The sequence below is a fragment of the Anolis sagrei genome, chromosome 2 (genome assembly GCF_037176765.1).
Source record: "Anolis sagrei isolate rAnoSag1 chromosome 2, rAnoSag1.mat, whole genome shotgun sequence".
In the NCBI taxonomy this organism is placed as follows: Eukaryota; Metazoa; Chordata; class Lepidosauria; order Squamata; family Dactyloidae; genus Anolis; species Anolis sagrei.
The window spans coordinates 230,261,616-230,274,804 of record NC_090022.1 but is presented as its reverse complement, the minus strand read 5'-3'; the positions used below and the strand labels follow the sequence as shown (position 1 = coordinate 230,274,804).

The window sequence follows — 13,189 nt, the reverse complement described above, 5'->3', positions numbered from 1 at the left end:
GTTAATACTACACACACAAAATGCACCTGTTTCTTGATTTTCATGGATCATAAGCATGCTCAACCCAGCATGGAATTAACTGTGATATTTATTAAAACTTACTCCAAATGCAATCTAACTTCAAAGCTGATTTAAAGGCATGTTTATATGCACATAAATTCCTGCACAAACAAACACTACTGAATGGTCAGCATATTCCTTCCACTGAGAAATCTATGTCTCAATGGAAGGTTAAGTGCCAGCTGCAGTAAATCATGCCAATCAGAGGTTAACAGTTCAAATCCCAGGTTGGGGTGAGCTCCTGGGCTTTATCCCAGCTTCTGCCTACCTAGCAATCTGAAAACAAATGTGAGTAGATAAATAGGCACTGCTTTATAGTGGGGAAGTATTTAAGGGATCCATAAGGAAATGCCAGAAAAAATGCCGGCGATTTGGTCAAGGAAGAAGTTTATGAACAAAGCTCTTTAGTAGGGAAGATGGAGCGGCAGCAACCACCCTCCACCCCCATGGCTGGAATAGCGTACAGCCTCCAAGATGCCAAAGACCTCTATGTACAGTTGTCTGTCTTGTCAGTGTATAATGGCATTGAACATTTGCCAAATATGTGTTCCATGATCCGCCTTGAGTCCCCTTCGGGGTGGGAAGGGCGGAATATAAATACTTCAAATAAATAAATATTTATCTGATTTTGGAATCGAGCAAATTCTGGGGCATCAATAGCTTCATGAATGTTGGAGGCAAGATCAAGCTGTATTTCTGGCTAGATAATAATCAGCGTTTTCAATAGTTCAAGGAATATTTTTAAAATCTTAATTGATAACATTGTATTATTTTATTAAACTGTTTAAGAGGTTTTGCAAACTGACGTTAGCTGCTGCATACATTTAAATGTTTTTTTCTTCAAATATTGTTCAAATTTGTTCTCAAAGCACACAAAAACTCAACTTGTACTTCAGTGACAACAGAACAGTTTTCAGATCTGGTATTTCTTTTCTGCTGGTGCATTAATACTCTCATAAAAATATTGTACAAGAAACACACTGGGCAGCTTGTCATTCCTCAGCAATGTTATGTTTCACTAATCTGGAAAAAATCCAATTAAATTCCGGATTTGAATCAGAATACCACTTGCTAGAGATAAAAATTGTTTTAGCATTAGCTAGAACACTGAGAGACACATCTGTCATTGTCAGTGTGAAATAGAGCATCTTATGGTCCCATGATAATCTGATCACTTAATTAATGTCTTTGTTGCACACGTGTTTTAGCAGCACAGCAGATGATTTGGACAGAATTTTAGTTGGTGGTCAGATATCTTGACTTTGTTATTCCAAGAAATTGTCACAATAGTTGAAAAGTGCTTTATTATGATAAAGCTTAATTAATAGTGTTGGTTAAAACACATGAATCAAAATAATTTAATATTTTACAAAAAATAATATGATTTATAAACACGGCCAGTCGAGGCATCTGACCAATAATTCTATTTAAGAAATGAATTTAACAAAGGAGGAAAGGGGTTCATTAAATGTACAGTGAATTTTGTACAAAATGATTTGGAGTGATAAGGTGCATGGAATAACACAACACAGAATATCTACAATACTACTGACAAATGCTGCTTTTTTCTCTCATATGGCACATGGCTTGCTAGAAGTAACATGTTTTAAAGCATACCTATAGATTCTTCAACTGGGACAAGGGATTTAAGGAAACTAAGCCAAAAGGTCACTTGGTTCAATTGGATCTCATAGGGCTCTTCAAGACTAAAAAGCACAATGTGAACTGAGGTGGGGTCATTTGCAGCAAAATAATCGTAGCAGCAGAAATACACAGGATTCCCAGAGAATTCCCACACACTAAAGTCACCGACTCCTGCAATAAGCAAATACATGTTATCAAAACAATTAAAAAAATGAAATACCATTGTCAGACGCAGAGACCACACTCCTATAAGTCATTTGTCTAAGTTATAATGTGTTCCAGATTACAATCAAAACAAGACAACTTTTCCAGTGTTAACAATGTTTTCTATGAAAAGCAATAGAAAACGTGCTATGATAACTCCCATCCAACCTCTCCCAACAGCAACTGTGAAAGAATATAGGGTGCATCTACACTTACAATTAATGTGGTTTGACACCATTTTAAGTGCCATGGCTCAGTGCTATGGAATCATGGGAGCTGTAGTTTGGTGAAGTACCAGCACCCTTTGGCAGACTTGGCTAAGGACTTTGTAAAATGACAATTCCAAACACCATGCTTTATTGCTCAGGTGAAGATAAAGATCTTGAAACTTGTGTTTTTCCTAAGGTAACTGTTTTCAATGAACCATAAGATTGTTGCCTAAATTATTAATATTTTTACAGATAGTGTGTTGACAAAACATAGTATAGCCAATCCTTTGCATTTATTATGCTGCTATGATGCATTCAACTGAGTATAACATTCTTTAGATCAGTGGTTCCCAACCTGTGGTCCATGGACCACCAGTGGTCCGCAGGAACGAAAATATGGTCCATGACCTCACCATTACTACACCGTTGCCTCAAAACCATGTGGCAACGAGGGTGGCTGGTCTCACGAAACCCACTTATAGTGCTGAGGCAACGAGGATGTCAGGAGGAGAGAGGCTGACTACCCATGAAAGAGTACTACTACCGCATCAGGTCTAAATTATTAAATATGTTTTTCTCTGCATGAGCAGATGGCGACTATTGGATGGAATATGTTCTGTATCAGAAACTAGAGCTGATCCAATTTTCTGAATCAGCACCTCACATAACCAAAATGAATCTAAAGTTGACCAAAAACTGATTTGTAACCCCTTTGGTACTAATGTTGGTCCCTGGTCAAGTGATCAAAAAAAGGTTGGGAACCACTACTTTACATTGTACATATGATGTCTTAAGAAAATAATTGGATTGAATAATATATTAATACAATTTTAAAAATGAATCTAGAGGGGGAATGTTCCTTGCACGCAGGATGCTGCTTCTTGAAATAAAAGAGAACAATTATAGATTGACAGTTCCAATTTTACCATTCAAGTAAGCATTCTGAATGTCAATGGCCTTGGTTGACTGATCGTCTGCTGAGCAGTGGGAATGGTGAGAGGGCGAAACAAACACTTCCAGCATCCCTTTGGTCAGGCCTGGCTCAAACATCATGCTTCGGCTTCTGACACTCACATTCTCACAGCCAGGATACAGGTTGGTAATACTTACTGAAACTGAAATAAATAAAATATAAAGTTTCATCTAGATTATATCACAATAATGTAGAACTACAGGCAAGGAGAAAGAAAGTCCAAAAAAAGGAGGAGGAAAACATATCCTTAGTGTTCTATCAGTATCCACCAAGTATATTCTTTTAAGATTTATAAGTGTACAGAAATCAGTCACAATAAAAACCCTAAATATTCTTTAAAGATGAATAGGCTGTTTGTACAAACCCTTAGTAACAAAAGGATTTTATCCAAACAATTAGGCATAAAACAAAAAAGAGATCTAAAATGATGTGATGTTACAGCTGGAGCATCCCTTGCCCAGAATTTACAGATCTGAAATTCTCCCAAAATCTGAAATTGTTCACATTGGTGGCTGCAACAGTTTTGTTTCTACTGCTCCAATGGTTTCGTGCACAGTATTATAAAAAATATTTTATAACATTACCTTCAGACTTTGTGTTAAGGTATATAACCGCTTTGAGTTGCCCAAGGGCTGAGAAAAGCGATATATAAATGAAGTAAATAAATAATAATAAATAATACATAAAGTATAAATGAATGTCATCTTGAGAATTGGAATCCCACATCACCTAGATATCTCATTATGTACGTACATGGAAGTACAGTATTCCAAAATTCAAAATATTTTCGAGCCCCAAGCATTTTGGATATGGGATACTCAACCTGTATTATAACAATTCTGTAAAACCCTTGTGCCAGTAGAACTGCTGACTGAAACATCGGTGGTTTGAATCCAGGGAGTGGGTGAGCTCCCTTCTGTCAGCTCCAACTTCCCATGCAGGGACACGAGAGAAGCCTCCCACAGGATGGTAAAACATCCAGGCGTCCCCTGAACAATGTCCTTGCAGACAGTCAAGTCTCTCACACCAGAAGCAACTTGCACTTTCTCAAGTCGCCCCTGACACGAAAAAAAACCCAATCCTATCTATCTATATTGGGGGGAGGGAAGGGTTCTTGAATTGTGTTCAATGACTGCTCATATAAAGTAGATCCTTATCTGCCCTGCTCTCCCTGCAAGACAACTGGTCAAGAAATCTTCTCAAACTCAATGAAGGAACTTTGTGAGGTATATACAGTGTTCTGCTGCAGTAAGAAATAAATTTGTGCCATAAATTTGTAAAAAAACATATTTGTGATTTTTGCAAGTGGAATTTAAAGTGGACAGATTGTTCATAGCCCTTAACATTTTGAAGATATTTAAGTAAGCTGCATTTATTAAGGACACATATTAACCATCTTTTTATTCAACTAGCACCCTCCAGTGGTGAGAAGAATTAATACATCACTAACATTCGTGATTACATTAATACTAAAAGCATTCTCATCAGTCACTTTTTCAGAATACTTGATGAACCTAGTTTGATTTTCTTCATTTTATATCAATGAATACACCCATTAGAGAAGACTGCCCATCAAAGAAGAACAAAACCAGCACAACATACCATGAAGCATTAAGCTATTCACCCAAGAGCGATTAAAGTATTAATGCACTCAAGACAGTTATTTAATAAGGGTTTATATGAGTAATAGTTTTATGAAATGTTCCTTTCTTCTTATTTCAATATTACACTATCAGAAATATTAAAGGATAGATACATATTGAGTAATACCAGCAATTTATTTATGCAGTCAGTTATTTCTGCAATTTCTGCCAAGCAACTATCTTATTTAAAATGTTAAACATAACTTTAAAGCCTTTAAATTATCCTTAAAATTTAGGTAAGGGTAATGGTGGCAGACCCATAGCTCATTTTTCTGCTCTGGTGCTCTTTGGAAACAGTGGTTACCAAAGATGCCCCCCTTAATGAAGAAATGATTGGATGTTCACCTCTGGTTTTGAAAACGGTTTTCATTGTAACAACGCAAGACCTTGCTGTCTATTTATAAAGGTTAATTGCCACTCTTGGTTTTGCCGAGAAGGAATTCAACTTTGTTTGATTGAGAAAAGTATGGCCTGGGAATCGGCAAGGATCTAGGGCTACATGTGCTTCCAGGACCACATTTTTGTACAACAATGTCATAATTCAAACTAATGCATTTTAAATATGTCAAAATATCAGTTTCCACTTAAAAAATTTAAAACAAACAAACAGCAACAAAAACAAACCCATACAGAACAGCCAATGTGGATTTGAGACATGGACTAGGACTTTGGGAGACCACACTTTGAAAGTCCGCTTGACCATGGGAATCCAATGGGTGACTGTGAGCAATTTGCACTCACTAACATCAGAGGATGGCAAAGACAAATCCCTTTTGAACAATTTTGCCAAGAAAATCACACAATAGGTTCAGCCAGAAATGACTTGAAGGTATATTATAACAATTCCATACAGTAGTTAAATCAGCCATTTCAAATCGATTCCGAATTTTGGTCTTCCAGTTTGTCAATGCTCTTTCTAATACAGTAGAATCTCGATTATCCAACCTTCGCTCATCCAACGTTCTTTATTATCCAATGCAGCCTGCCTCCCACCGAGACTCACAGCTGTTTCCACAAATTGTGATGTTTTGGTGCTAAATTCGTAAATACAGTAATTACTACTTAACATTACCATGTATTGAACTGCTTTTTCTGTCCGTTTGTTGTAAAGCACGATGTTTTGGTGCTTAATTTGCAAAATCATAACATAATTTGACATTTAATAGGCTTTTCCTTAATCCCTCCTTATTATCCAACATTTTCATTTATCCTATGTTCTGCTGGCCCGTTTATGTTGGATAAGCGAGACTCTACTGTATATGTTACCCACATGATAGGAGTACTCCAGCACAGATAGGAAATATCACTTTCCATGAACTGAACATTACAAGTGCAGCCGATGATTAACTCAGTTCTAACAAGTTTTGAGTTCATATCTCATAAATTAAATTCTTGTACTTATATAGAAGATCAGTTGTTGCTTCTGAAAAGGAAGTATAGTGTTTACTTAATTGAGTAAACATAGCAATGGCTCAGGCTTAAGCTTTGTATAACTCTTGTGGCCTGCCACAAGTGCGATTTCCCTACCCTGAAAGGTGACACAAGAAGGAAGAATAAATACATGTACAGCATATCTTTCAAGCTGAATGTGTACTTTAACAAAAACCCATGCTTTTTATGTCAGAGATTCTCAAAGATGGTCAAATGGGATGGTGTTGTGCACCCAAGAGATTTCTTCAATTTTTTTTGTATGCTAAGCCCTGAAGCTTAGTTGGAAATCAGGTGTCAGGTAAATGAAGTATTAGGTCATTTTGGAGATAACAGAAAAGTGAACAGCCAGTTTGGATCACTATAGAGATCTACTGCTAGAGGGATCTGCCAAGTGATACAAATTGCTGTTATATAAGCATGGCTTTTTAAAAAAATCCCAGGAACCCTTGCTTCACAAGGACCAGCCCAGATATTTCAAACTTATATGAAAACAAGTAGTAGGGATGTGTGTGTGAGTGAATTCAGATCAGTATTGTGGCAGATAATCTCCTTCCAAAATTCTGTCCTAATTTCATATGCCCTTCTTCCATATTTACTATTTGTTTTACAAAAATACACATGATGGTGCAGGTGAATAACGATGGTGCAAGTGCTTTATTTGCCCATCAGCCTAACCTTAGCCTCATGAAAACTGTCAAAAGCTCAAAGCTACAAGAAACATGGCTCTGGAAGGAAGAAACTTTGCCTACCAATTATGTTAAATTTGTTACTCCTTTAGATAACACATAGTTCAACTGTGAAATTCCCTGGGACAAAATTGTATAATAATTTCAACAGATGACTTCAAAAGGGAAGTGGATATATTAATGGACTATAGGGCCAGCAATAGTTATTAGTCAGGACTGTTGTGTATTCACATAGAATATCAGACGCCTCTATATATTCACTGTTGGGGAACATGAGATGTAGACTACAGTTGCACTCATGACCTGCTGATAGGTTTCAAAACGTAACTGAAACTGGCCACCAGAATATTGGGACTAGAGAGCACTTCAGTGTGACCCAACCTTGGTTCTTCTAATATTATTTGTTTCTTAGTTTAAGAAAATAATGAAGAGGGATTCTCACAATATCTTTTGCATGTGGGTCTTCAGGATGCAGAACTTCAATTACTCAAAACAGACAACTATTTTCATCTAGCATGTTTATCTTCTAGCATAAAAACACATTAAGGAATCCAATATAAATTCGTGACTAACCAGGGAAGAAATTTTGAGCGTAAGTTTTTGTGGACTCCAATCCACTTCATCAGATGAATCCAGATGTTCCTGGATTACTTTTAGTCTTTTTATTTTACAATCATTGTGATGGAAGTCCAATCCAGCAGCTATTTTATAACTACCTTAAATACATTGTTTTTGTTAGTTCTTCTCTGATATTATAAGTTTATTTATTTAATGCCAGCCACCTGTTGCAGATATACCAAATTTTTGTAATTATTACATGGATCAGGTAATTAGTATTGGTTCTGGAAGAGCAAAATTTATTAAGTCTCTATGAAAGTGAGGCAAGAATTCTTGACAAATTGCTCATCTTAATGAAAAATTGCCAAATATTGTCTGGGTCTAGATTCCAAATTTATAATCTATATTATTTGTTCTTAGTCTTACTGAAGAATTAAGTTTGAAGTGTATGGTCAAGTACAGGAATTTCTAAACTCTTTTCCAGTTATTTCAAACTTCCACTTCCAGGAACCTCAGCTACTTTGGCCAATAGTCAGAGATCCTTGGAGTCAAAGTCTTAAACATCTGGACATTGATGGAGGTTTATAATTTTAATATTTGATGCTTTTTAGCTTTCTGTATTGTTATTTTGATGAATAATATTACTTGTTGAGATGTGTTTTTCTCGTAAATGTCAAGTTTATAAGAACCTGGTTAGCCCTGCATAATAAGCTTCATGGATATTGCGTTTTTCTAGCAGCATACATCTTTCTCAATAATAATTTGTGGAGGAGTAGTGACTCTAGCTCTTTCTACCTCCACATCCATGAGCCTGTATAAATTATTAGAGATCTAATAATACTCAACTGTGTCACTAGTGTGGCAAAATGAATGATGAATACCTCCTGCCCAGAAATACACAATTGATTTGCAGTATTTCTCCGTTTCCTTCGCAAGGTACACTTAGCTTGCCTAATGATGGTACACACATCTTTTTCTGTTGAATTAACAACCTGTAAGATGTTCTTGGAGCAATTTTGACTGAAAGGAAGGGCATACATGATCTAAGTAAAATAAATAAATACATGGAAAAATATTTTATCAACATTGGAATAGTGCTATGATAAACCTATTCCCCTTACTATGTGTCTCAAAAATATGATTAATACCAATAATGGTTGTCATTAATAGCTACAACTTAAAGAAACATTTAAATATTACCTGTTGGCCTATTAGATAATGGTGAAGGAGGAAACCTGACTGAGTTTGTAGAAGAAAGCCTTGGTCTGCGCCTTCTGAAAAAGCTTCTCAAAAGACCACACTTCAAGGACTCTACCAGAGCCGTTTTCCCAGATGCTGAATGGCCAAAGAGCTTAAGTTTTATCCTTGGTTGCAGATTATGAGTAGGTCTAAGTTGGTGGATGAACATTGCTCTGTGTGTATCCTAAAGGTGAAAGCAAAGAACAAAACAGACATATACTTTTGAGGTGAAAAGACAGATCAAATATGTTTTCATTTCAGACATTCCATAATATGTTTTTAGAATAGCTGTAAGGCTCAGTATTCTTATGAAAGTAAAAGGTGCCGGATTAATAGGATCTGAAAAGAAACCAGAATATTTAAGTAGGAGAGACTTGATGTACAAAACTGTGTCTGATTGTCAATATTTTTATGAATGGGATGTATGTAACTACTCATGCCCACTTGAACGGGAAGGATAATCGGGGAAATGTATTGATTCAATAGATACTGCCACCTACTGTTTCACTGTGATTTTATAATTTTATGTGACTTGTTTTAAACTTTTATGCTGTTTTTACCTGTTGTATGTGCACCCTGGAGTGTTTTGTGAGCTGCTCCAAGTCCCTTCAGGGAGATGGTGGCAGGATATAAATAAAGTTATTATTATTATTATTATTATTATTATTATTAACACAAAATTCCCCTTTTCTTTAAACACACACACACACACACACACACACACACAAATACACACTCTAGTTTAAAGAGCATCAGTTATGCATGTGTAGGCTCTCTCCATATGATATATATTTGTTGGTGGTTATTAAATGTGCTAACCATGGATATGGGACAGATGGAATTAAAATGCCATTTGTTTTAGGTAAAAGTAACGGTTTCCCCTGATATTAAGTCTAGTCATGTCTGACTTATATCCATTTCTAAGCTAAAGAGCCAGCACACCTCCAAGGCCATGTGGACAGCATGACTGCATCAAATGCCATTACTTTCCCGTCAAGGTGGTATCTATTGATCGATTCATATTTGCATACTTTCAAACTGCTAGGTTGGCAGAAGCTGGGCCTAACAACGGGAGCTCACCCTGCTCCTCGGTCAGCAAGTTCAGCAGCTCAGCAGTTTCACCCACTGCGCCACCAGGGGGCCCATTTGTCTTACTTTGCTTAATTTTGGCTTCTAAGTATAATGCTTTATTTCCTATCTGTAAGCTGCAATTTATTCAGCAAAATATTTTGTGCACATTGAACACCAAAACGCCTTTTCTTCAAAGAGTTCAGTAAGCTGGTGAACTGCTGGCACTGCAATTACCATATGTGTATTTCTTTTGGAGGTAGGTTATTGTTTGTACTAATTCTGTGTTTAAGCAGTCCCCAAAATTTGGAGAATTGTGTGTGCTTTCAAACTATTTATCTGCCCTTTGAAAATTAAGTACTGGTCTGTGAAAATTGATTCTCCATCCTTCCAATTCATCACTGAAAGATAAATGTCCACCTTCCAGTATCAACAGATGAAGTTACAAACCGTTCAAGCCTTCTTTGTGTCACATACACATATGCCCTCCATATAGATAACTATTTGGAGATGTGTTTGTCTTTGGTTTAAAGTCTATATATAGATTTTTCCACTGTTCTAATTTTATCGTGTCTTTGTCCTTTCTAAATTTCTACATCTATTTTATGGTTGGTTGCTTTATATAGTTTTTGCACACTAAAATGGTGGGAGAAAAAAGGACCGCCTATGGCACTCTCCCCAGCACATTTATGGTACTGTGGGTGGTATTGTTTCTCGTCATTTCAGCGGGTATGGATTTTGGCCAAGATCTGACAGTTTTCATAAGTTGCAATGAATTTATAGAAGTTTGTCAGCAATCTTTGAAGAAGGCAAATCCCTCCTCCTCATGTGTCCCTGTGTGAACTTTAATATCTGTTCTGGAAGGCAGGAAAACCTTCAGAGTTTGTAGTGTGGGTGGAAGATGGAGAGGCTCCTGTGACAGGTAGGTGTGTGTGTGGAGAGAACAATTTTGAATGAAATCCTGGAGGAGGTAATGGGCTGGATGAAGAAAAATGATTTGAAACTGAATCCAGATAAGACAGAAGTGCTAGCCATTAAGGGTCCTAACTTTTGGATGGAGGTGTTCTAACCAGTTCTGGATGGGGTTACACTCCCCCTGAAAGACAGTTTGCAGCTCGAGAGGACTCCTGGATCTCTCCAAATGTCAGTCCAGGTAGATGCGACAACCAGGAATGCTTACTACTAGCTTCAGCTGATATGTCAGCTGTACCCCTTCCTAGAATTGGAGGATGATGATGCTGGTTGACCTCAAGGCTGGACTTTTGCAATACACTTTGCATTGGGTTACCTCTACCAAGTTCGGAAACTCCAATTAATTCAAAACAGCCAGACTACTTACAGGAACATCTAGGATTAAGCTTTTTACACCTATACTAAAGTCACTCCACTGGTTGCCAATTAGTTTCCAGGTAAAGTACAAAGTCTTGGTTTTAACCTTTAATTGTGCATTTTATAGAAATATGTTTTAATTTATGCATTTTATTGAATGCTTTTATGATGATATGTTTAAACTACGCTGTGGCTCATCTAGAGGCATGAGGAGAGGCAGGTAACTATTATTAGTGTTCCCTCGCTGCTTCATGGATTGCTTTATGTGGACTTGCCATATTGCGGTTTTTTCCTCTCCCCCCCCCCCGAGCTGCCGGGGGGGGGGGGGGAGGAAGGAGGAGGAAGAGTAGGAGGTGAGGGGGAGCCAGGCCTCCTCCTCCTCGCCACTTGTGCTCCTGTCGGCTTTGGAGGCCCCTTGGTGCTGCCAGGCTGGGCTGAGGCTCCACCCCAGCCTGGCATTGCCATCAAGTGTGCCCAAGAGGCCTCCGAGGCCAGAGCAGCAGAGGCGGTGAGGAGTAGGAGGAGTAGGAGGCTCTGCCCACTTGGCGGCAGCCTCCTCCTCTTTGCCGCCTGTGCTACTCCCAGCTTTGGAAGCCCCTTGGGCTCCATTGACGGCACTGCCAGGCCAGCCTGGCAGCACCACCAAAGATGCCCAAGGGGCCTCCGAGGCCAGGTGCAGAGAAAGCAGAGAGGAAGGGGAGGCCACCGCCGAGTGGGTGGAGTGTCCTTATTTCACAGATTTTCACTTATTGCAGGCTCTCCTGGAACGGAATCTCTGCGATAAATAAGGGGACACTAGATTATTATTATTATTATTATTATTATTATTATTATTATACTGTTTTAATTGAGATCCAGGGCAAGAACACAACTGGACTGTAGCCAGTGTTTCTAGCAGGAATAATATCATCTTAAAATTAAGATGAAAACTGCCAGTAATTCTGCAACAATCATGTTTTAATCTACTTTCTTAAAATGTAATTTCCTCCAATATGCTTTTAGTCTCAAGAGATAAAGTGAAGAAAAAAAAACACCCTGATTTATCATTCACATTCCTCACCTTTTTAAGCCTTGTAAGCAGGCTGGCCACATGTTCATGCTGCTCGGCTCTAGCCAAATCTTCTGCTGTTTTTCCATCCTGTTAGAAGATAAGCTGTTAGCTAGAATGTCTTCTCACCCAGAAAATGAATTTTTGTGAGTATGTACACCACAATTCCATTATTCCGAAGCTGATAAGAAAATAAATGCTGTCAGAAGCAAATGGATTACATAGAACGCACCAAGGGCATTGTATCTAGAAAGGATCAAACAGAGGGTGTTTCAAAATGATGGACCTAATTTCAAAGCAGTGTATCTCACAAGGGCAACATGTTTCAATTACACAAAAAGTTACAAATGGTTTAATGAGTTATCAAGCTCTTCTAACCCTTTGAGCCAGAAACAAATCTAAAACAACATCTCCAAAAATGGGGAATATCTCATTAGGCTTTATGCTGCTGGGTTGGCATCTTGTGAATGTCTGAAGCCAGGGATAGGCATTTAGCATTATGTATGGCTTTGAATCGTTGTGTATGTATGTAAGTCGCCTTGAGTCCCCTATGGGGTTGAGAACGATGGGGTATAAATAGGGTAAATAAATAAATAATAAACACATAGCATTAATCATTTAATACCCTATACTCCAAGTGTTGAAGAGTTTCATTCATGGGTGATTTGTGGTTGCAGAAATCTAGCGATTTAAAATCAGATCCATCTTTTTAAAATACCCAGTATCTTCAGCACTAAAAAACTCTCTCAAAGCAACCCCCCAAATGAAAAATCAGAACAACTTCTTTTACAAGAATATACATCTAGATTTTACTGAAACAGTATAAAGTCTAAAACACTATGTTTTCATTATTATGTTTTTTGGAAAATGTGTTTCTAATATTAGGTATGCGCTCTATGAATCTTTAAAAAAAGGCACAAAGATAAGTTGATGCACATTAAATAGATGCCGCTAGTAGAGAAAGATATATATTTATATTAGGTAAAAGAAAGTGGTAAAATGAATAGCTTGGATATCTACTAACGTCAGGTGGCGATGATAGAAGAGGAACACAACATTAAACAGCTAAAGCAAACCCAGGAGAAGAGCAAATTTGT

The 13,189-nt window shown here is 37.6% G+C and overlaps 1 protein-coding gene across 2 annotated transcripts in view; it reads right to left on the bottom strand.

Moving 5' to 3' along the window:
* DAPK1 (death associated protein kinase 1) overlaps window positions 1–13,189 on the bottom strand; it is a 104,167-nt gene that overhangs the window by 9,467 nt on the left and 81,511 nt on the right. For both annotated transcript variants that reach the window (XM_060762087.2, XM_060762086.2), the window contains exons 19-22: window positions 12,105–12,182; window positions 8,609–8,831; window positions 3,044–3,232; window positions 1,678–1,875 (exon numbers count right to left, since the gene is read on the bottom strand). In XM_060762087.2, the coding sequence (XP_060618070.2) occupies window positions 1,678–1,875; window positions 3,044–3,232; window positions 8,609–8,831; window positions 12,105–12,182 (688 nt within the window). The remainder of the gene's footprint in view (window positions 1–1,677; window positions 1,876–3,043; window positions 3,233–8,608; window positions 8,832–12,104; window positions 12,183–13,189) is intronic.